Source organism: Pleurodeles waltl, chromosome 7, assembly GCF_031143425.1.
Source record: "Pleurodeles waltl isolate 20211129_DDA chromosome 7, aPleWal1.hap1.20221129, whole genome shotgun sequence".
NCBI lineage: Eukaryota > Metazoa > Chordata > Amphibia > Caudata > Salamandridae > Pleurodeles > Pleurodeles waltl.
In genome coordinates, this window is record NC_090446.1 from 1,134,495,842 (window position 1) to 1,134,521,765 (window position 25,924).

General features: G+C 43.8%; 1 protein-coding gene across 1 annotated transcript in view; it reads right to left on the reverse strand.

Moving 5' to 3' along the window:
• Positions 1-627: 627 nt before the first annotated feature.
• Positions 628-25,924, reverse strand: part of GALK1 (galactokinase 1) — a 38,631-nt gene continuing 13,334 nt past the window's right edge. The window contains exons 2-8 of the mRNA XM_069200171.1: positions 19,275-19,464; positions 14,155-14,274; positions 8,472-8,607; positions 6,701-6,882; positions 3,684-3,834; positions 1,158-1,320; positions 628-860 (exon numbers count right to left, since the gene is read on the reverse strand). Of these exons, the coding sequence (XP_069056272.1) occupies positions 789-860; positions 1,158-1,320; positions 3,684-3,834; positions 6,701-6,882; positions 8,472-8,607; positions 14,155-14,274; positions 19,275-19,464 (1,014 nt within the window). The 3' untranslated portion in view covers positions 628-788. The remainder of the gene's footprint in view (positions 861-1,157; positions 1,321-3,683; positions 3,835-6,700; positions 6,883-8,471; positions 8,608-14,154; positions 14,275-19,274; positions 19,465-25,924) is intronic.

Genomic DNA, 25,924 nt, shown 5'->3' on the forward strand with positions numbered 1-25,924 from the left:
CATGTCATTTCCAGGGCTGACACCACAGACAATGCAACACAGAGCCGAACTATGCCACCTACCAGCGTGCAGGGGTATTGCTCATGAAGAAGTATCCAGCTCCAGACTGATGCCTGGGGATAATTTTAAAATAAGTAATCTGCAGCCAGAAGTCTCTAGCAGACACTGATATTTTTTACAGAAAAAAAGACAAAGAGCAGAGAGAAGGAAGCCTCTTCCAGAAAATTCAAGGCACTGTGCGGAAAGACCCTGCTTCCTTGCCAGAGAGAGAAGGACTTGGGACTCTTGAAAGCGGCAGGTGAGAGCGGGGTATACTTTGGGCACAGGGACAATTAGCACCTAGGATCTGGATCCCTAAAGAAACAGGCTGTTTCCCTTACAAATTAGAGAACTATCTGATGAAAATGGTGTAACAGAATGTAAGCGTACCAGTTCAATACTCAGTCTGCAAACAATGGTAACTATGCACTTCACTGCATGAGAAATGGGGTGGGAGGGAACCTAATCCAGCCCTTCACAGAAGTATGTCAGTTCCTGGGCTCTTAACTTTGTGCTCTAGAACTCAGATTTTCAGATGGAACTTAGGAAAATGTTGATGTCCTCCTCATAAAGGTCAAGATAAAGGGAGACAATAAGAAATGCATTTATTTTGGCTGCGTGACACTGCTTAAAGCCATAGCATCTATCCATGATAAATCACTCTAGAAGGAGAAAACAAACTTCCACTTTCCGAAAAAGAGGTGAATCGGCAGTTTCTCATGTCTGCTGGTGACGCTTCATGACGGTCGCTAGGACGGGAGTGCTTTTGCGCCTGTAGAGGGTTTTGTGAGGTAGAAAGTTGGCTTTCCGCTGTACCGCTCCTGGCCAGGAAGAAAAAGAGCAGAGAAAAGATAAAGAAAGTTGACATCAACAGGCTTCTACCAGAAAGTAAGAAGACATCACTGGGTAAGAGTTCATTGCATTGCATGAAACGTATATGAATAAGCAAGATTTTGTCCAAAGACTTTATATCTCTGTCAACGATAGGGCGGGGGTACAAGATTAAAGGTGTACTCAAGATGTGCCATGAACAAAGGACCCACTTGGAACTTGTGGGGTGCCTACTGCCACGTGAGATGATCATGCTATTTTAGGAGTACGAGTGGCGAGTCATGTACCTTGATATGCTGAATTGCGCTCTCTACTGCTCCAGCCTCCAACAGGGTGACTGTGCAGCCCCCAAAGCCCCCGCCAGTCATCCGGCTTCCGTACACCCCATCCACCTCCAGTGCTGCAGCCACCAGTACATCTAACTCCGGACAGCTGACCTCGAAGTCATCCCTGTAGAAGAATGGAAGCGGACCGTCACATATGCTTGGGTTCATACATGTATGTTTGTCAGTCACATACCTGTGAAAAACGATCACATAGCAGTGTACACCGATCATCTTGCACCTATGCATGTCAATCAAACAATTATAACCACCCGTGTACATCAACCACACCCTTCTGCAGCATCCCCATGCCTGTGTGCATCAAAGACATAGCTCTGCACACCACTTTCATGAGAAGAGCTCTACTGCGTAGGTGTTCAGCACTGCGCCCCAGCGCCATGGCAGAGCACTGCTTCTATTTTGCTCGACAGTTGGGCTAGTGAGGTCGGCTAATCAGGGCTTAGACTGTGCGGCTGGAACACAGATGAACTGCAACACGATCAAACAACATGCAATGGAGTTCTTTATGTCCAGCCAGATTTATGTTAGGAAAAAATATAGGCCTTTATTTACTTTGCTGATAGTAAGAATAGGGATCACAAAAAAACAGGAAAGTGTCCACATTCTGGTTTTAAGACAACTCAAATTGTTATTCCAAGCCACGCAAATCTAGGAGGTACAGATGCTGAAACAGAGTCCTACAGTGGATGTTAGGCTGAAGCTTCAAATGCAGATGTCACCAGCAGTGAAGCAGTTTCAATATGATATAAAAAGACCGTGACATCTGAATCCTTACTTATCAACGACTCAAAGGGGACGGCTAACAAGAATAATTTAATTGACTCGGCAGGACTATGCAATTTCAAAGTTTATTGGGATGACAGAGAAGATCATGCACAGGCTCGAGGTCACCTAGCACCAGGCTTTGCATCTACATTATAGCTGCCTGGATGAGTCAGCACGAGCTACCCATCAAATGCAGCCTTGAGTTCAGAACTGGCCTCCACGTGTGACAGGACCACAAGGAACAACGATCCTATCTGTGGAAGCGCATGAACAAGACAAAACTAGAATCTTGGCCAGTGACTTGACAAGCCCATGTTTCAATCTCCATCATATGGTGATATGTGCTGGTTGTTCAAGACCACCAATGGGGTTGCGCCCAGTGGACTATAGAGAACCTGCTTGATTTTAGAAGGAGGCTTACAAATGTTTTCTTCTAAAGGGCAATCCCAGAACTGGACTCAATCAAATATAGCTTTGAACCTGCATGGGTGTGTCATGTACAGCAACATAAGTCCTGCAATGCTATGACAAAACATGTAGATACACAACTTCTGGAGTAAGGCCACCTTCTGGGCATGTACCACGCTGGCTTTCACACAAGGTGCTGTGCAGAGGGCTGAAGTGAAAATTCCAAATGGCTTACACTGAAAACTGGGGGGCGGGGGGGTGATGATGTCTGCTTACACCTATTGCTGGATCTCCACGATATGTTGAAGCAACAGACCCCGGAGCACTTGTGAGAACGAAATGTGTAAACCAGCGATTCAAAGAAACTTTCCCCTTTTTAAATTAATCTGAAAATGAACTTTCACTGCACCCTTGGGCTGATCCAGTGGTCCAGAAGAATCTCTTTCAGAGATGCCCGCACAACAGAGAGACTATCAGTTTGAAAATGCTGGGGGGTCAGGGTGCAGTCACCAGCCTAGTTCGTCAGCACAGCCTCGGAAATGCTGTTATAGGTCAGTATGCTCTGCTTTTTGCCATCCCTGGGGGCCCTGATGATCTGAGCAGTTGATGCATTTGTTCTGACCAGCAGTTGCTGGTTTCTATTCACAGCGGGGGATACAATAGTAAAAAAAAAAAAAAAAAAAAAAAGAAAAGGCACTAACCTGACTGCAACGGGTCTCCCTCACCTCACAGCGTCCTCCTCTCGTCGTGGCTTCAATGCAGCACTGGGACCAGGAAACAGTGCTACCAAATCCTGGTGCTGGTTTCATGCTGATAACCAGCATGAAACCAGCGTCAGGATTGGTGGGCATGAGCTCTCTCAGCACTCACCAGAGCGCTGGAGGCCTGTGCTTGCTCTAACACAGCTGTCTTTAGACCGATAGGTTTGAGAAGTTTAAAGTGAGAATGTCGGGCTGGCCAGACGGCCGGCCAAAGGGACATGCATATTTTAAACTAAAGTGCACAGCTCCCTGCTGCTGTCAATGAGCAGAAGTGGCCCTGCCCTGACACTCCATTCAGGACGGGGTGCTGATAAATAAAATGGTAATAAAGAAAGTTTATTACCATTTTATTTTTCAGCTCTAGGGCGTTTTTGGGGCTTTTTTTTTTTTCCACTCAGTGCGACACTCTTCTGCTCTCGTGGAGAGGGGCCACCCCTGGAACTTCTTACTGCACTATGTTTGAGAGGAACAACACTCTGGTATCCCCTCACCTAGATGGCGTGGCTGGAATAATTGCACAGTGGTCCATGGATACCTGAGAGAGTTGTGACTTTCCACCATTAACCTTCCAAACTTCTTGTATTCGCCAGCCTTCAGACACTCCGCGCCCCTGGAGGTGCGCGCGATCTCTCCAATGACGTGGCGGGCGCGGCGGTACATCTCTGGGTCCAGGCGCTCCTTCGCAGCTATAAGAGAGGAAGAGGAAAACTTAAGACATCTGCTTTCCTCTCCTAGTTGATTTGGAACGTCATTAACGTGTGACTGTTTTTTAATTCTACAATAGCGTTTGATATTTTATTAATTATAAGCAATGGTGACTTGGTGAGGTCAGGGCCGGGGTGACGGTGTCTGGCAAGGTGAACTACTTCCGACGGCAGGGAATGAGTGACTGATCAGCCTTAACAAGCACGTGCTCTAAACGTACTCTCCTGGACCGACTTGGCAAGCATCGCGCCAGAAATGGAGAGGCGCTGAAAACATTTGTTTTCTTCAGCATTCACTTTACACAAAGAAAGTGCAGATGTTATTTCTTCAAAGTTATGTTAATAAGCGCTACATAGACAAACAGTAAACATAAAAAAATGGTGGAAAACCAAAACCGAGTTTTTTTAAATCATGGTTAAAAAACAAAGTGTAGGAGGCCCTCTGCTTCTTTGGGGCTCATCAGTGCCAAATGAAAACCGATGTGGTAATACCACAACAGGAATTGCCACTCCTGCATCCTGTAATAGAATGCCATTACCAGTTTCAACCCTCAGAATGAGTATTAACCACAAGAATATGCGTTTGTGATCTGATTTCCACAGGTTTTCCCTCATTACGAACACATTTTTCAGGATAAATTCACAAATGTGTGTGTTTTACTACAAAACTTGTAGGTTCCATTTGGGTGCAAACTCCCCTTTATGTCCGAGTTAGGGCTATCATAAAGCATGTAATGAGGGCCTACGTAAGGTAAACTTCTCTTTCCCTGAGTAGGTCAAGTTGGTGGAAACACTGAAGGCGAAATATCGGGCCTGGGTTAAAAATACAACAACGGAACAAGCATTGGTAAAGCCAACAGGTCTCGCCTTAAGGAGCTACTGGCTTTGCCAGTGGTTTTAACGATGATCTACAGCATCCCTTCGTCATCTGCACCATGCATGTGAACACCTATAAAAGGGTGTGAGCATTTTTTTTCTTTTTATTTACGTATTCTAGCTGGATCCGTACATTAAAAAATATATGTTCATAAGCATTTTTTTCTTCTTTCAACGCGGGTGAGGGAAAGCAACACGAGGGAGGAGAAGTGATACCACAACAGAGGGGGCTGATGCAACACAAGGGGCTGTGGGGTGGAGGAAGTAACATGGGGATCGTGGGTGGGGAAGTAATACGGAGGGCATGGTTGTGTAAATCAACAATAAAAAACGGCCCACCAGACCATAAAAGTGGCCCACACACTGACCTTTCAGACCAACCCATGAGGCACTGGCTGATTGCCCTATAAGCCAGTCTGCCACTGACCAGGAGCACACTAGGAAGACAACTGGTAAGCGTATGCACTCTTGTGAAGCCCTTAAGACAAAAGAAAAAAGTAGTTCCTTAAAAGTGAGAAATGAAAGGACACAAGTATATTGGCAATGTTCCAGGGGAAGGACGAACACACGATGGACAAGGTAAGCCGTTTGATAAGATGTAACATGAAGCCAACAGAGGGTAAGCATTGGGCAGACTGCAAGCCCCCCTGTGTGCCTGGTAAGCCTACAATATGTCTTTCACAACTAAAGAGCTGCGCTATCTGGTGGGCTCGCCATAATTAAGCTGCCAATGAGATGGACAACTTAAATCTACTGTGCCACCTTTTGGTCAATTGAAAATAAGTTCTTGCATATTTAAATGGGTGCTATCCTAGAGACAGTACAAAGGGCAGCCCTTTAGAAGGCTCAGGCAATGGGTAACATGACTGCCTTTGGTTAAAAGTATCAGTCCTTTTTTTCAAGACGATATGAGTCATAAGGAGTGGATCAACTTTGGAATCCAGGAAACATCGTGGAAGGGATCTGGCAATTAGATTTCAATGGATATTCAGCAATAGACGCTTCTTTCATTATTTTTGAAATCTGCTTCTCTATTTCTTATATCGAAAATCATATGTTTTCTCATGTTTTCTTTTCTTTTTAATAAGTAAATAGCTTGGGAACAAGACCGTATGTTGTGGCTTTATGCTAAAAGATGGAACACTAACTCTTGACTCTAAGAATGTATGCGGACTGTAAACACCAAGGACCTTTTCACCAGTGCATGACAGCCGTTATAGCCTGGTTATAACATAACTCCCTAACATTTCACCAGTGGCGGCTAGTGACTTTTGAAAGTGGTGGGGCACAAATGTTGGTGACCAGTGTGATGGACGAGTGAGCAAAACATGTGTGACTTCAATACATAGGTCAGCTGGGCTTTTCCAGAGAAAAACGTGAAAGACACTGAACAAAATGGTGCAGTTCACAACATATTTTGGTGATTATATGTGTTAATATGCAATATGCTGAAAGGCAAATCTGAATGGAAAATCTTGAAATAGTTTATAACTTCAAAGATGGGGAGCATGAGAAACCATTATAGGTCCCCTCATATCAGAGCTCTGTCCCACACCAGGAGTGGCCTATGTCGAGTCCCTCCATCTTTTGTCTGTCACACTGGAGGGAACTCTTTGTGTCCTAGTATTATCACATTTCTCATTAGTGTGACATACAGAGGTGCACAATGCTATTTATTAAACAGAAGAGGTTAAATTCGGCAGTGATACAAGATGTCAATGCACAAACATGCCTATTACCATGTTAAAGTAGGTCTGACTGTTTTGATCCCACTTGCCCCAAAGTTTTCTGCCCTACACCCAAGGGGACAGTGCCCATCCTTCTCACCCCATAAGTCCATCCATCCCACACTGAAAGTAAGCTATTTCTATATTTCTCATTCCTAGAAGCAGTCAAAACCCAATTTGGTGTTATTTCAGCCTCAGCTCACTGCCCCCTTCTGTACATCAGAACATCTTGTCTTGTGCCTCACCTTCCAGGCTGGCCTCAGACACTTCTCTAAGGCTTGGCTTCCCCAAGATCTTGGCAGCTTCCTCACACTTGCGCCGGCGACTGGGGTACTCGCTTCCAGTCAATGTGTGTCGCACGTTAGAGTTTGTTATCAGCACCACCAACTTGGGGTCACTCAGAGGGACCAGCTTAGCCACAAGAGACCTTTAAACATGAAAGAAAGATTTCACATGAGTGAGCAACAACAAAAAATGCAATGGCTGGTGAATGAACGATTGGATTAGTGACTTGAGTCTTGAAAAAATGCTACTACAGATCTTCGCCACCCATTGCTGATTCCACATCATGATGGGTGCAGTCAGTTTCACCTTGCTCATTTTGTATGGTGTGTATATGTGTATGTAAGGAATCAAATGAAGATCATGCTGCAGCATGGAGATTGCTACCTTAAACACTGTGGATGATGCCCTCAGGACCCAGGATGAAGATGATCCCTGCCTCCTAATATTACTGGACCTCACAACTGTCTTCAACAGTCAACCATCCTACCCTCACACACTGCCTGAAGTTTCTAATGAGATTCACCAGCAATGACTTTCATGAGTTCTCCTCCTACTTTTTTAATCAACACCAGTTTGTTGGCATGGGCACCTCCAGGCCACAAAAGATCTCTATCACATGTGGAATGCTTGAGGGTTCCATACTCTTTCCACTCATCTTCAACCTTTGCATGGAGCCGTTTGGTGCTCTACTCAGATAACATCATCAAGATTTACCAATATGCCAATGAAAACCTTTTCTGTTTCAGACATAAATCGCCTCAAACAATGCTTGCACATTATCCAGACCTGGAGGTCCAGTGTCTACCTGAAGCTCAACCCATCCAAGGAAGAATTCCTGTTATTTTCCAAGAACAACTATCAACATATAGTACAACGTGGTTCATTGACATGAACACTGACTGCGTTGAACTGCAATTCCAAGTCACTTGAATTTACCCTTGACACCAACCCCTCCCTCAAAGAACACACCGCCCCCCAAAAAAATAATCAAAGATGACCTAAACAAAGTAAAAACATTTCTTACAGAAGGCAACATCAGGATTGCTATTCAAGCCCTAGTATTCCTGTGGTAATGCCCTACTCCATAGCCTCCCAGGCGCCACACTAGCACTCGATAGGGGCTATACACGCTGCAGCACGTCTCATCCAGTGTCTGAAGAAATATGATAACATTCCCCCATCCTACTGGAACTCCATTGACCCCTTTGCCAGCCCGCAACTTCTTCAAAACTAGTTGCAGCATTTAAAAAGGCATCAAGATCAGCACCCTAGCTTATCTTGCAGACTAGCTCAACATCTTTGAAGGTTCCCAGCACACCTGCACCCAGGTCAAGCCAAGACACTATCAGACTGTAGACTAAGAAGTCAAAAAAGAAAAACAAGACAGCAGACCTTTTCCGTCTTTGTACCCAGGATTTGGAACAATATCCTTGTTTCTATCAGGATCACCCCAACACTGCTTCAGTTTAGGAAAGAATTGAAGGTACACCTCTTTAAAGAACGCTACATCACACTCCATTAACTGTCTAAAGCCCAGCTTTTTCTCCCATTACTCATTGACATTAAGCTCATCTTTCACCATTTACAGCTCTGGCTTTTGGGTAGGTTTGTGCTACAGAAATACCATATACATACTTCCATATAAGAGGCTGTAGTTGGTGAGCAGCTTTGAGTGCTAATGAGCCAGTGAAGAGTGGCTGAACCAGTAAGATACCTCTCCATCTCACCTACCTGCAGTCTATGAGCAGTGCATGACCCTCCATCCCCATCACAGAGATGAACTGGTCCATGATTCCACAGGGCATGCCTGCAAATGTGTGCTCCGCCTTCTGACATACCAAGGCTTTCGACACCAGGTCACCATCATCTAGGGGTGGAGGCAAAAGATAGAGTTGATAAAGAACTCTTAATAAAGTTCAGCTACAATCCATAAAGCGGTGATTCACACTAGTTGAATGGGGTGTATTTTGTCTGTTTTTTTGTGTTGCGGTGCTGCTACTGAAAGCTGCTTTACAATGCAGTGCAAGTGAACAGGGAAGAGGAATGAGAGAGAAGGAAAAAGGGAACAGAAAGTAGATTAAAATTCCAGAGACTTAGGTTCCAGAGGCAATGCAGAACAAGGTGATTTTATAAGCTCTTTAGAACTTAATAAAGCGGGGTTCGAAGTGAAGATGTGAAAGGATGGAGATTCATAGTGTACAGCTTTGAGAGTGCTTGTACGTCACCTAACTATTGGAGACCCAACTATTCCATCTAGTTGGCTGATAGAAAAAGGACTCTTGTTATATAAAGATGGGCATGACCCTGGAGAGCTATACAAGGGAACTCTGAAGTTCGAGCATTGTTGGATCAGGAGCCATTGACAAGGTTTCATGGCTGAGAAGATGTGCCATGCCAGCTTTGGCCAAAGATGAGGAATCCTGCAATTTAGTTCTGCTTTACTTGAAAGCCCAATGTAGATGCCATGACAGCAATCAAGGTGGGACATCTACACTGCAAGGAATAGTGCAATTCAGTATAGCAAGCCTAGCACAATGAGTAGAATGCAATCTTTGCATAACTGGCTTGGGCTTTTGTGGCAAATGTAAGATAAAAGTGAAACAAAAGATTGCAGGTGGATGCTGGAAGGCACTCCCATGAGGGCATACCACTCTAAAAAGAAGGGTGAGATGTAGTACCTACTGGACCTAGGAGTACAACGGAGTCTTCAAAGGATAAACGTAGTCAGGTTTAATAGCTCCAGCTCTTGTAGCTGGCAATTTTAGAAACCCTCCTGAACCTCCTGTGACAGTAGATGGGTGAGGTATCACTGCCATCTTTGCGTGTCTAAGGGCTAGATTAAACCAAAAGCAATGGATGTCCCATCCACTCTAGTTAAAGCATGTTGTAGAAGATGTGCTGCTTTATGGCGGATGACCTGCATCTGCCAAACTCTAAATCAGGACCAAAGTCGGCATCCACCTGGGATGAAGATGTTGAATTATATCAGTGACCTGATCTAAATGAAAGGGGAACTAAAAGTTACTAATTTCACCTAATACCTCTCTTCTATCAAAAATGATGCACAGCACCATACTGCCAATGCTTTTACAGGTGTGATCATGCTAAGGCAATGGAAAAAAAGCACTGTGGTCCACAGTGTCAAACACAGTGATAAGTGAATGGTTTGCAAGATGCATTTTATGAAGAATATATATCTATTTTGTTACCAAACTCACAGACCATATTTGAGGAGGTACGCTAAAATCATGTTGCTCTCTTCATTAATGAGAGAGGCTCGTCTTAACACACTTCTCACACCAGACAAAGAACCACAATATTGTGAGTCATATAACCCACCCTCTTTATTTAATATAGACCAGTGGTTCTTCACCTTTTGACTTCTGTGGACCCCCACTTTATCATTACTGGAACACGGGCACCCTCATTGAATCATTACTGGAATCCGTGGACCTCCCCCGACCACTGAGTCATTACTGGGAGCTGAGAACCCCAGCCTAAACATTGTTGATGATTTGAACCGCAAAACAACTCACAAAAAATACAAAACAAGCATTCATCAAACACACACATATGATAACACATTTGATTGAATTCTCAAACAGATATAAATAAAAAACATTTAATAGGAAGGTTGGAGTTTTTCTAAATTCAGTTGAAGCCACACATAGTCCATACTATATTCTGTTTGATGCATCTGCACTGCTCCCACAAATCAATCTGAGGATGCTAATTTATTTTTTAGCCTCCAATTTCAAATTCCTTCACATTTACTGTATGTTTTAAAATGTTCAATTGTACATTTAGACAACTTATTTATATACACTTTATTAATCTTTTAATATTATTTAATTTTCTAAATCGGTCGCAAACCCCCTGAGGAGGCTTTGCTGACCACCAACATTCACCATAACAAATGCCAGTAGCCTATTCCCCATTCTCTCTGCCTTAGTGTTACCTGATCAGTCAGGATTTATCCCATATACATCCACTTCACATAACTTGTGCACACTGTTCACATTACTGCACCAATTACGCGCACATATTAAAGCAGTAGCTGTTCTATTAAATACAACCAGAGCAACTGACTCTGGAATGGGATTTCTCATTTTCTAAACTGAAACAGATGGATATGCCACAGTCATTCACTGGTTGGATTGTGTTGCTTTATACTAGTCCCACGGCAAGCATCTGTGTTAATGGACTAATATCTGACCCCAATAATAATTACAAGTGGCTCCAAACAAGTGTGCCCTCTCTCACCAGTTCTTTTCGCCAGACCCTTAGAGCACCATGCAGGCCAATTGCGACAACACTACTCTCCCGTTGTGCAGTAAGCTCCACAGATTGTACTTTGCTTGTATCACTTCAGGCAAGTGATATAGTGGTATAAGTTAAAGACCCACAGTATGTGTCCCCTGCTACCCAACAATCTAAGAAATTCTGACGCTTTTGAGCCTAAGTGGCCATTGGAGTAAATCACTCCGTTTTCTCGTCACCCCAACTATAGAAGAATGTTCCCTTGAGTACCCGCTCAAGTGATGCGCAAATGCGGTAAAATATTTCGGTATCTCGGCTGTCAGGACATAAATGCCATCCCTCAGGAAACTATGGCGTTGCCATTTCTGACCTTGGTGATGTGATGGTCAGCTCTTCTCCCTTTGGTGGACAGGATAGCACTGATGAAAAGCATTATCCTTCCTAAGTTTCTTTATCTATGTAATAACATTCTTATACCTTTAACTATAAACTTTTTCAATACACTCCGATCTTTAATGATTAAGTTAGCCTGCACCTTTAAAATTCCCAGACTGAAACGGTGGATCTTACATTGCCAAATGAACAGGCTGTTTTGGCAGTGCCCGATTTAGAGCTGTATTATCTCTGTGTGCAGGCTCAATATACCCAGTACTACTATTTCCTGCCACCATGTCTTCCTCACAGTGCTAAGCGACTGGAAAACACAATGCCTCACCCATCAAGCTATGATTTATCAGGATATGCCGCGTAGAAGATAGACAAGAGGTCAAAACTAATGCCTGTGCTGTGGCAGTATGAAACAGAATGCGCATTAGAGAAAATTTAAGTATCTGATACACGCCTGAAGAGCTGCTCTTTAATCACCCGAAAAGGTCTTCAGCTTGCAAAAATAAATAATTGGCTCTATTACACTCACTAGGATTAGTCAATTTGGGGTCATATTCCCTGGGGTACGTTCATTCGTATGATACTGCATGATATGATAACATATCATGCAGCAATGGCCAACGTGCTTTACAGACATTCCTTAATTTTCGGCAGCGCTCAGCATGTAAAGCCGCCTTTCCCACACGAAGTTCCCCAACTCAAAACTTGAGCATTACTGTTAGCATCCAAAACAAACATATGCCTCATCACACGATGGTATGCTCCAGTAGTTAAGCCAACATACAGGGACAAATGAACTGTTGAGTTACCTAGTCAACTAAAGAAGATTGGGTTTATTGCAGCGCACAGACCTAGGAATAGCCTTCAGAGCAAACATCCCTTCACAGGATGCATCATACTCCATTCATCCTAATGAAAAGGGGCCTGAAGGAAGACTCCCCTTGCGCTAGATGAGGGGCTCTGGAAGCTGGCTTTCTATATCTAACAAGATCATGGTCAAGGTCAATAAATGCTTTCATGAGGTGATGGCTACGCTAATGAAAAGTATAGCTCATACGATCATGCTGGAGCCTGCTGTCTGTGTTCTGGGATTTGTCCAAAAGAGCCTTATAACATGAGGAAATTCTTAGCATTGGCATTAATGACTGCTGAAAGACACGTAGCTCAGCACGGGGGACGTGGTTAGACTCCTACTCAGGAGAACTGGCTCAAGGCTCTTGAGCTGTATACTGAGTCACCTACCCCTCCTTAAGTCCCAGAGGTGCCCTCTAAGAAACAATATATTACACTAGCTGGACAATGCAACATAAGCTGATGTGTAAATGCCAATCGGGACACTTCCTATTTCTCCATTATGATTTCTACAGGTTACTGCAGGTAACTACAGATTTCTGGAATAATGTTCCAGGTTGACGATTTAGCAAATATTGTGAATGCAGTCCCCTTGCTGTTTATTCCTTATAAAAACTGTGGACCTCAGTATCTTGTTTGTATTTCAATGAATTGATGTACTGTACGGTTCATATGTTGACATAAGTTACTTTAGACTAATAAAATCAATAAAAAATAAGTGGTGACCAGGGAAGTAGAGTCAAGGTTTAGGCTAGGCCCTGTTTTTGTTTTTTTTAACTGTAAGTAGTTGATGGTCATCAGTGTGTGTTCATGCTTTAGCAGAGATGGAAGAAAGACTGGTAATCACTCAATAAACCTTCAACTCAAGGTGAAAGGAAAGTTGTTGAAGGGACTATGGTTTTGTGACCTCTAGCTCGCCTGGAGGACCCACAGACAGGTCTTCGGTTTGTCAGGGTCTTCTGGGGTAACACTAGGCTCCTTGTAGATGTCTGCAGTGAGGATATGCTTGAGCTTCTGAGGAGCTCTGATGTCTCAGAGCTGCTTCGTTTTATGATAGCAGTGAAGCGGATGAATATTATCACTACACCCACTCTCGTTGTGCAAGCACAAGTCCAGGAGGGTGCAGCGAAATATACATTTCCAGTTATCTCTGAATTAGTTACTTGGGCGTCAGCAGCAGGGACAACTTCATACCGAGATGCAGGACATGCTGACCCCACAGTTTTGATTAGAGCCGGTCTGGGTGAGCCGTAATTGACATCTTTGACCGATATGTTTTTTTAATGTGTAGTAAAAATAATAAGGTGAGTGCATCCTATCTGTAGTGGGGCCGTGTTGCTGCGGCTAGTCATGTTCACAAGTTTGTGGTTAAACTGGAAAAGCTCTTTAAATGACTTTGCAGCACTGTAGGCTTGGCTGGATTCTCTAGGCTGTCCCGCCCTTGGGCTCCTTTGTCTACAACATCTTTGTATTGCTCTACCATCTACGAAGGTCCTCGGCTGTAACATATTTAGTCTTATTTTGCTTGGCAGAGGCTATGAGGTTGAGAGCTCAGGGTACATCTATTTCAAACAACTCAAAGATGAGCAGAGAGGGTTTATGGAATGTTTGATTGAACGTATTGTTGTGGATAGGTTTAAGGGTTCTGTGTTGAGGAGTGCACCACAACCAAAGTGATGGGTTTGCTATGAATTAATAAGCCATGCTGAAGCATACACGATCATAGTTTGCCCACAAGAGCGTTTGATGACTGGAGATGCCAAGGCTAGTGTGTAGTGAGAGCGAGCATTCGATGTAGTGGACATTGTCTCTGAAAGACAGGCTGGTCTGGGGCAGAAACAGTTGCAAGTTTGCTCTAGAAGCTTTTGGAAGCACTAGCTTATGGGTAGACTGTTCCAAGCACTAATGGTCTCACCTGGACACAGCTGCTGGAGGAAGGTGTAGGTGGCGACCTCCAGGGAGGCAGAGCTGGAAAGGCCACCTCCCAGTGGGACGTTGCTGGCGATCACTGCATTGAAGCCGGGCACAGGTCCAGCTGTGAAAGAGCCAAGAGGAAAAACAGATTATTGCCAGGCTTGGTGTCAACATCAGCTCATGTACAAACCGCCACACCCTCCGCAGATGGGAGTGAGCAGAAACTGCAGTGATTGAAACTCCAGAACCTATGCTCATCTGAGCAAGTGAAACGGCAGTGACTAAACTTCTCATTTAACTCTTACCTACACAAGTGGGTCAGTGATGACTGAATTCCACATTCATCTCTTACATAAAGAAGCAAAAACAGCAGTTACTAAACTCCACCTTCACCTCATACATAAGCAGGTAGGAAAAGTCATTACTGAACTCCACATTCACCTCATACATACGCAACCAGGACCAGTAGTCACTGAACTCCACATTTACCTTATACCTAAGCAAGCAGGGACAGCTGTCACTGAACTACACATTCACTTCATACATAAGGAAGCAAGAACAGTTGTGGCTGAACTCCACATTCAGCTCATACTTAGGCAAACAGGAAGAGGCACAACTGAACTCCACATTCACGTCATTCTAAGCAAGCAGGTACCTCGGTGACCAATTCTTCCAGTTGCAGGAGGCAAAGCCCCTCATTCAAACACTAGGAAGCATAGCATCTGCTCCTCGTACAACCTTGATTACTAAGGAAACCACAGATACTCTAAAGAAACCTAAGGGGCTTTTCCAAAACTCACAGCCATGCCACATGATGTTTAACCAAAATAAGAAGCACGCTGACTAAATTATTCAGAGTGCAGTCCGCAAGAAGCTCCCTCCAGTCTCACAAAGGAGACTGCTTGCTGCTTAATTAAAAATATGTGAAGTCAAATGTCAGGAGAAACCTGTAAATGTGATAGGACGGCCTGCAAGACACCTTAAATCCTATCACCGAGTTATATTCACCACTCATCGACCCTGTGTTACAAAGAGAGGTATCAATAAAGATGTCAGAAATGTTGATTCATTGCTAAGATCCCACCATGCAAATGAATTATTCCATTTCCCGACTTTAAAATCATCACTGTATGGGCTGACTCTGAAACAGAGGTTACCTACAAATGATGCCCCTTTAAATTCCCTTTTGTGTCTCACAAGGAATCCCATTAGAACCCTCATTTGCACCGCCCCACTGCAAAGGAAATAGCTTTCGTTGGCATAATGATTAATAAGTTGCGCTGGTGGTTCCAAGTAATGGGACTGGACTTTATTTTCATAACCAGACTTTGACCCAGAACAAGTGAGAGAAAGGCAGAAAAAGGACAAAGAATTGGGAGGAAAGGAAAGTTAGATGAAAAGTGACAGGTAAAAGGCATGGATGAAAACGAACCTACAGAAGTGAGAAAATTGGACAAAAGGTGTAGAAAGATGTAGAGTGGTGGCATCAGGACTTGGCAGCCTCAGCATTCACAGCTGACTCTTAAGAAAACCTTATTTAGTTTACAAATTAAGCACTCCTACAGCGTACCGCCACTGACCCACTCTACACATGGCTTTTAAAGGAAATAGCAAGAAGTGATAGCGACCCTCACTACTAAGTCACTCTTGGAAGGAGGACTGCCCCTTCCTAAAACAGGTCATCAATAAATCCCCATACAAAAAGAAAGACTACTCGTGACCTTGGCGATCCTAGGCTCTTTCATGCCATTGCCAAGCTACCTATGAGGGGTAAAAACATGTGGAGGAAGTTATGGTGCATGTCCTGTCTCACCAGAGGTCTCACAGGCCGTTAAATGGCATTCACTGAGAATTTTAACCTGATCACAGAAATGCATCTAACGTGATTTTAGTTTAAGGGTTCTCCTAGATCTGAGTGCTGCCTCCGTCACTATAGTTCTCCCAAAACCATTCTCGTCCATATATTGCCAACTGGGTCCCCTCTATTAAGCAACTGTCTGAGTGCCTCTTCACTCAGGGCAAGGGCAAAAAATCCATTTGGCACCATTCATATCTCCATTGATGTGCATTGTGGACTTCGACAGGGCTTACCCCAGTCACTGGTCCTACTCAATACGTCCTTCAAACTACTACTTTCTCTTGCAGAAGATATCAGCTGCTGGGCAAATCCTACCCTGGGAAAAGCATATCTTTTAACAGGTGAATTCCCTATCCAATCAATATGATAAGAGATCCTTACCTGGATGAACAGGAGATGATTACCAAAATCAATTTGTTCGGCCTGACATGCTAACAAAGTGGCAAAGCCCTTACCAGCTGTTCTCCTCCTCGGACCCATTTATTTCCTCTGAGCTACCTATATATCTGGGAGTATAGACTAACTCTTGCTTCATATTATAGCCGCTACTAAAAGAGTTTCTTTACAAGCCTAAAAATGCAGAGAAACTATGCAAGATATCCAAAAGTCTTTTAGGAAGACAAGTGCTTTGATAAATTCTTTCCTCAACAACATTATTTCAGCTACCTCAAAGGTTGGGTTAGTGCATCTCTTTTGCAGCCCATAACACAGGGTGGAAAAGGGGGAATTTTTGGGAACCTTTTCTAGCAAGATAATATCCGCTCTTTGCTCCTCTGGCTACATGATGATGTTACTAGACGCGTCAGTTTAGTTCCAACCTCAGCTCAAAAAACAGTTAATAGACTATTCAACGTCCTGTCGTTTTGCTTCAGAGCATGAGCAGACGCCCTGCTTGAGAAGGGAAAGTTCACAATTCTTTACTTGTTGGGCCTACCACGTACAAAGGGCAGGTTCCTGCAGTGCCTTCTATCTGCACATAAGAGATGAGACGCCACACACTACTGAGCAAAGAAACATCCTGAGATATGATTCTGAAGAGATATGGGCAGATACTTTCTTTCATTTCCTGCAGCTCAGAGTCTGGCCTCTACTTGGAAGGAACCTTTCATCAGTGTTACCCATCATCCCCACAGACTCTTGAGAATGATTCTTTGGCATCCATACACATGCAGGCTTGGTGAAGACCAATAATATTTTGGATACTACACAAGCTAATTTTCTCCCATTAAGTTGTATACAGGCTGATTTGCTGTGTAATATTACAGATGGGATGATCCAGCTCTTGCCAATGATGCTAAACACCTTATTGCAATAACCTGATTTTAAGCATTAGGAATCTTCTGGGTGTTTTAGACACTGCTGGTAACTAGTTGCTGCCCTTCCTCAGTAACAGGAGGGCATTAGTGGTACTTGGACAGAAGGAAGAAGAATTCCTAATGATGGGGTATGGAGTACAACGTGAGTCATGTCTTTCACCATAAATATTTAATCTACAGGCCAAACCATTCCATCATGTTCTGCAGACCATGGAGCGGTATTCCAAAGTTATGCAGATGACACTCAGGGAGCAGTTCATCTCTCCTGTTAAAGATAGGAATCAAGTAGCCCGTGTTTTAACAGATCCAATTGTGCAAGGATGCTAACTGGCTCAGTCTTAATGCAGCGAAACTGCGCTGATATCCTTAGGAATAACGTAGCCAAGTATTATTTACTTAAGGTCTGTGATGCTGCTATCCCTATCAGTAGCAAGTTAGGAACTTGGGGAGTTACGTTCAATTGCGGGATGAATATGCATACGTATGTCAACAATATTTTATTATTTCAAACTACCACTTTAATATTATGAGGAAAAATTATTTACTTTTGTCTGAAGGGGACCGATCCATAGTGGAGTGGGCCATCATAGGTACCAACTGGACTGTGGCCAGTATTCCAAGAAGAGCTCACATCTCTCCAGTGTTGCAGTATTTGAACTGGTTACCTTTAGATGCGCTTGTTAAAAGTAAAACTCTGAGGTTGAGACAAAAGCAGTACATTGTAATGCCTCTCACTATCTAGCCCATCAATGTCTACCTTAGATTCAGTCGTGGCTCACGGGAGAGAAGCGAGGTGGCGTTCGGGGGGTTTAAAAAATAATTTTACCTTCCTCATTGCGTCGCTCCTCTGGCTGCAGCACTTGCAGGCACAGGCAGTGTTAGGATTGGACGGAGAGCCCTGGCTGGGCGCTCTGAGGCGCAGAGTAAGAGCCTCTTCCTGCTCTCTCCAACCCAACAACACAGTGTTGGGCTGGACAGAGCCCAGTGCGCATGTGTGTTTGGCCTACCCGAGACAGCGAGTCAAACATACATGCACACTGAGGGGGAGTACTGTGTACGCCCCCTACTTCCCTGCCTGTGGTACAGCCCCTTTTACAATAAAACCATAATAAACATACTTTATTATGGTTTTACTGTAAAAGGTTTGCAGCTGCTGCTGCTGGCAGTGGTGGGGTGCAACCCCTGCTTAGATTTCATATAGAAGACAAAGATCCCTTATCAACTGTTACTGATGCCTACAAGATACCCAGGAAGGAAGACTGGGAGAAGACCTTTTCAACGACAGCCTATTCAAGTTATAATAGCCATCCTGATGATCAAAGAGGAATAAAAAATGCGTGCTACTCAGAAAGGCCTTAAACACTATCTGGTTTAGAAGATTTGTATGCTAGCTAATAAAAATATTGAATGTATATATATACTATGTGCAAGTTTAGCTACATTTAAGAACTAAACACAGGTCAGAATTTTTGCAACATCTGTTTATGTAATAAGTATGTGGCAGTCTTTTTTATGGAGTTTATGTTTTTTAAGTCTGTTTTCGCACATCAGGAAAACAATTGGGTAGACAGTTAGTTCCACGTGACAGACTCTAAGATAGGAGAAAGCAGGGAGTTCACCGTTTGTCTCCGACACTGAGGCCAGAAGTAAGCTGTGGGAAATGCCCCTGAGCCACCAAGGTCAGCTGTCACTCATAGCGAGGTGGAAGGAAGTGTAACTCGGCTTTCAGTTGCTGACACTAAAATGGGAGGAATTGGGATTCAGTCCTCAATCATGTATGTACATTGGGGTATGGTGGTGTGTAAGCCGTCAGTCATGGACACCGACGGGGAGGGCCAGACTTTAGTCATTATGTGAGTTCTCAATCATAGCCGAGTCAGCACTTAGGCATCAGCCCTCAGTCCTACATAAAATATGAAGTTTGCAGTCAGTCTTTACTGACCTTACCTCTGTAGTGCTGGATAACTCCTTTCACATAGTTTGTCCATCGAGGTTCACCAGGTGTCAGTGGGCTGCCTTCTCTAGGGGCTGCAAACTTCACCGCCCTGGGTTCATCGGCCTCCTCAGAAGTTGTAATGATACAGATGACTCCGTCGTCTGTACGGCTTCCGACCATCACGGTCACAAGAGGCAGAGCCTGCACATACAAACAGACATATACCCAACATTTAACTACCACAGCAACCACAACGACAAACCATCATTATTAACAGGGCCAGCACACGCAAACACAGCAAGACTGACGAAGAACATACACAATGAGCATATCAGCTAGGTACCATCCTATCACTATGTACAGGGCCTTAATACACAAAATACAGCGTATGCCTGCAGAAAACTTGCACAGTCAGTAGAAACAGCAGAACAACCCTTAGCGGGAATTGGTTTCGGTTTGTTACCTGAATATCAAGTTTTAATGGTCAAAAATATGGTAATCAACATATCGGCCACATAAATATTCTGAAAGTAAGCATTTTTAGAAGACTATACGATTGCTACACTTGACTACACACAAATGTATCTTGATGGTATATATGTATGTATGTGTATATATATATGTTCAATGGCATGTGTAGCTGCAGATACACATGCTGTGCATATCCCGCCATCTAGTGTTGGGCTCGGAGTGTTACAAGTTGTTTTTCTTCGAAGAAGTCTTTTCGAGTCTTGAGATCGAGGGACTCCTCCCATTTCGGCTCCATTGCGCATGGGCGTCGACTCCATCTTAGATTGTTTTCTTTCCGCCATCAGGTTCGGACGTGTTCCTCTGCGCTCCGTGTTTCGGTTTGGAAAGTTAGTTAGATATCCTAAAAATTAAACGGTATTGTTTGCGTTCGGTATCGGGTTAGTTATCACAGATCGACACCGAATTTTGAAGAGCTCCGGTGGCCCTTTGGGGTTTTGATTCCCCGGCAGGGCCTGGTCGGCCCGACCACGTGCGTCTACAAGACTAATGCAACGGACCCCATTCCGCTTCTATCCCGAATGCCACAACCAGTATCCTTACACAGATCAACATTTGGTCTGTAATTTGTGTTTGTCTCCCGAACACAAAGAGGATACCTGTGAGGCCTGTCGCGAGAAGACTTCAAATGGCGTCGGCGCCATCAGGACACCACGACATCGAGGAAGAAGAAACCTTCTCCATTGCTGACTCTGACTCGGACGAGGCCGAAACAGAACAGACGCCGAAAACTGTGAGTAAAACAGCCCCGGCCAAAACTCACGTTAAAATCATCAGAGCCCAGGGGACGCCACCGCCGGCAGGCCATGGCTTAACCCAAAAAATCGGTGACCGTCCATCGGCACCGTAAAAGGGCACACATGTGTCGAAGTCATCCGACTCCGGTCGAGATACTGGCACAGAAAAGACTCAGCCCGAGTCAGAACAATCTCGACATCGAGATACCAGCACCAAGATGACTCGGCACCGAGAGATCGGAACACCGAAACACAAAAAAGTGGCTTCGGAGCCGAAAAAGCCGGTGGAAAAGGTTTCGATCCCGAAACATCCGGCTTCGGAGCCGAAAACAAGTTCCTACACCGAGGAGCAAGGGCTTTCCACACAAATGCAAAGCCATAAATTCGGACAGGAGCTAGAGGCAGGGGAGCCAGATTATACACAGAGAAGGCTCCATATCCAAAAGGAGACAGGGAAGATAAGAACTCTCCCTCATATAAGGATGAAAAGAAAACTGGCTTTCCAAGAGAAGGATAAACCACCACAAGCAAAGGTGGCAAAACAAGTAACTCCGCCACCATCACCTCAGCGCCCACTGCAATCATCACCAATCGCTAGCCCACCTATGGTGCAGTCTCCAACACACACAAGCATGAGCCAAGATGACCCAGATGCATGGGATCTTTATGATGCGCCTGTGTCAGATAACAGTCCTGACTGTTACCCAGCAAGACCATCACCACCTGAAGACAGTACAGCTTACACGCAGGTGGTGTCCAGAGCAGCTGCTTTTCACAACGTGACACTGCACGCTGAACCTATCGAAGATGACTTTTTATTTAATACTCTGTCGTCCACACATAGTCAGTACCAGAGTCTTCCAATGCTACCGGGAATGTTGAAACACGCAAAGCAAATATTTCAAGAACCCGTTAAAGGCAGGGCCATTACTCCTAGGGTGGAGAAAAAGTACAAGCCTCCACCAACAGACACTACGTACATTACGCAGCAACTGACACCGGACTCAGTAGTAGTTGGCACAGCACGCAAAAGGGCGAATTCACACACCTCTGGAGATGCACCACCACCGACAAAGAAAGTCGCAAGTTTGACGCAGCGGGGAAAAAGAGTGGCAGCACAAGCAGCCAATCAATGGCGCATTGCGAATTCACAGGCTTTGCTGTCAAGATATGACAGAGCCCACTGGGATGAAATGCAACACTTTATTGAACATCTGCCCAAAGAATTCCAAAAACGTGCACAACAGGTGGTAGAAGAGGGCCAAAGTATCTCAAATAACCAGATACGTTCAGCAATGGACGCAGCAGACACAGCTGCAAGAACTGTAAATACAGCGGTGACAATTCGGAGACATGCATGGCTATGCACCTCAGGATTCACGCCCGAAATCCAACAGGCTGTGCTTAATATGCCTTTTAATGGACAGCAGTTGTTTGGGCCGGAAGTGGACACTGCTATCGAGAAGTTGAAAAAAGATACAGATACGGCCAAGACCATGTGCGCGCTCTACTCACAGAGCAGAGGCACTTTTAGGAAGACACAATTTAGAGGGGGGTTTCGGGCTCAAACTACAGAACCCTCAACTTCACAAACCAGGCCCACATACCAAAGCCAGTATCAGAGAGGAGGCTTTCAGGGACAATACAGAGGGGGACAGTTCCCTAAGACTAGAGGGAAGTTTCAAAGTCCCAAGACCCTTCAAAACAAACAATGACTTCAGTGTCACAAATCCCCAACATGTAACACCAGTGGGGGGGAGACTAACTGATTTTTATCAAAATTGGGAGGAAATAACAACGGACTCGTGGGTCCTAGCCATCATCCAACATGGCTATTGCATAGAATTCCTACAATTGCCACCAAATGTGCCGCCAAAAGCACACAACATGTCCAAACAACACATGGATCTATTACAGGTAGAAGTCCAAGCGTTGTTACAAAAAGATGCAATAGAACTAGTACCCAATCAGCAAAAAAGGACAGGGGTTTACTCCCTGTACTTTCTCATACCCAAAAAGGACAAAACTCTAAGATCTATATTAGATCTCAGAACACTAAATCTTTACATCAAATCAGATCACTTTCACATGGTGACACTTCAAGACGTAATCCCCTTGCTCAAACAACAAGACTACATGACGACATTAGATCTCAAAGATGCGTACTTCCATATACCCATACATCCTTCACACAGGAAATACTTAAGGTTTGTAATCCAAGGAGTACATTACCAGTTCAAAGTGTTACCATTCGGAATAACAACAGCACCAAGGGTATTTACAAAATGCCTTGGAGTAGTAGCAGCACATATCAGAAGACAGCACATACACGTATTCCCGTATCTAGACGATTGGTTAATCAAAACCAACACCCAGAAACAGTGTCTTCAACACACTGAAAAAACATCATAGAAACCCATCACAAACTAGGGTTCTCACTAAACTACCAAAAATCACACTTACAGCTGTGTCAAATACAACAATACTTAGGAGCAACAATCAACACAAAAAAAGGGATTGCCACTCCAAGTCCACAAAGGGTACAAGCATTCCAAAACGTAATACAAAGCATGCACCCAAACCAAAAGTATCAGGTAAAAATAATAATTAAACTACTAGGCATGATGTCCTCATGCATAGCCATTGTCCCAAACGCAAGATTACACATGCGGCCCTTACAACAGTTCCTAGCAACACAATGGACACAAGCACAGGGTCAACTTCAAGATCTACTGTTGATAGACCGCCAAACACACACTTCGCTTCAATGGTGGAATCCTGTAAATTTAAACCAAGGGCAGCCTTTCCAAGACCCAGTGCCTCAATACGTAATCACAACAGATGCTTCCATGGTAGGGTGGGGAGCACATCTCAACCAACACAGCATCCAGGGACAATGGGACATTCAGCAGAAACAACTTCACATAAATCAGCTAGAACTACTAGAAGTGTTTCTAGCGTTAAAAGCATTTCAACCGCTAATAACCCACAAACACATTCTTGTCAAAACGGACAACATGACAACAATGTATTACTTAAACAAACAGGGAGGCACACACTCATCACAACTGTGTCTATTAGCACAGAAGATTTGGCATTGGGCGATTCACAATCACATTCGCCTAATAGCGCAATACATCCCAGGAATTCAAAACTAATTGGCCGACAATCTCAGTCGAGATCACCAACAGATCCACGAATGGGAGATTCATCCACAGATACTGCACACCTACTTCCAAAAGTGGGGAACACCGCAAATAGACCTATTTGCAACAGAAGAAAACGCAAAATGCCAAAACTTTGCATCCAGGTATCCACAGCCTCACTCCAAAGGCAATGCGTTATGGATGAGTTGGTCAGGGATATTTGCTTACGCTTTTCCCCCTCTCCCACTCCTTCCGTATCTTGTAAACAAATTGAGTCAAAACAAACTCAAACTAATACTAATAGCACCAACTTGGGCACGACAACCTTGGTACACAACATTACTAGACCTGTCAGTAGTGCCTCATATCAAACTACCAAACAGACCAGATCTGTTAACTCAACACAAACAGCAGATCAGACACCCGAATCCAGCATCGCTCAATCTAGCAATCTGGCTCCTGAAGTCTTAGAATTCGGACACCTAGACCTTACACAAGTATGTATGGAGGTCATCAAACAGGCTAGAAAACCTACTACAAGACATTGCTATGCAAATAAATGGAAACGATTTGTTTATTACTGTCAAAATAATCAAATTCAACCATTACACGCGTCGGCAAAAGACATTGTAAGCTACCTACTACACTTACAAAAATCTAACTTAGCCTTTTCGTCCATTAAAATACATCTCACAGCAATTTCAGCATATCTGCAAATTACACATTCGACTTCACTATTTAGAATCCCAGTCATAAAAGCATTTATGGAGGGTCTAAAAAGGATCGTTCCACCAAGAACACCACCAGTTCCTTTGTGGAACCTCAACATTGTATTAACGCGACTCATGGGTCCACCATTCGAACCCATGCACTCTTGTGAAATGCAATACTTAACTTGGAAAGTAGCCTTTCTAATAGCTATCACATCCCTCAGAAGAGTGAGTGAAATACAAGCCTTTACCATACAAGAACCCTTTATACAAATACACAAACATAAAGTGGTTCTACGCACAAATCCCAAATTTTTGCCAAAACTTATATCACTGTTCCACTTAAACCAAACTGTGGAACTCCCAGTGTTTTTTCCACAACCAGACTCTGTAGCTGAAAGAGCATTACATACATTAGACATAAAAAGAGCTCTAATGTACAACATTGATAGAACCAAACAGTTTCACAAGACAAAACAATTGTTTGTAGCTTACCAAAAACCTCATACAGGAAATCCAATATCCAAACAAGGCATTGCCAGATGGGATAGTTAAATGTATTCAAATCTGTTATGTTAAAGCTAAGAGAGAACTGCCTATTACACCGAAGGCACACTACACTAGAAAGAAAGGCGCCACAATGGCCTTTCTAGGAAATATACCTATGACAGAAATCTGTAAGGCAGCCACATGTTCCACGCCTCATACATTCACTAAACATTACTGCGTGGATGTGTTAACAACACAACAAACCACAGTAGGACAAGCAGTACTAAGAACATTATTTCAAACAACTTCAACTCCTACAGGCTAAACCACCGCTTTTGGGGAGATAACTGCTTACTAGTCTATGCACAGCATGTGTATCTGCAGCTACACATGCCATCGAACGGAAAATGTCACTTACCCAGCGTACATCTGTTCGTGGCATGAGACGCTGCAGATTCACATGCGCCCTCCCACCTCCCCGGGAGCCTGTAGCCGTTATAAGTTGATTAAAATTAAACTTGTACATTTGTAAATTTGTAAATAGAATACTTTTAGTCACATTATGTACATACATACATACTCCATTGAATGGGCACTATTACTATATACACAACTCCTACCTCACCCTCTGCGGGGAAAACAATCTAAGATGGAGTCGACGCCCATGCGCAATGGAGCCAAAATGGGAGGAGTCCCTCGATCTCGTGACTCGAAAAGACTTCTTCGAAGAAAAACAACTTGTAACACTCCGAGCCCAACACTAGATGGCGGGATATGCACAGCATGTGAATCTGCAGCGTCTCATGCCACGAACAGATGTACATTGGGTAAGTGACATTTTATATATATATATATATATATATATATATATATATATATATATATATATATCCCCATGGTATGTAGATGTAGAGTTAATAACAGATAGGGGCCTATTTATAACTACTTTTTGGAGTAAGTAAAGTCGTTTTCCTGGAGTACTCTTTTACGTACTCTTACACGCCATAGTGAATTTGCCAAAATACATCTAATATGCAAATATTCGAGGACT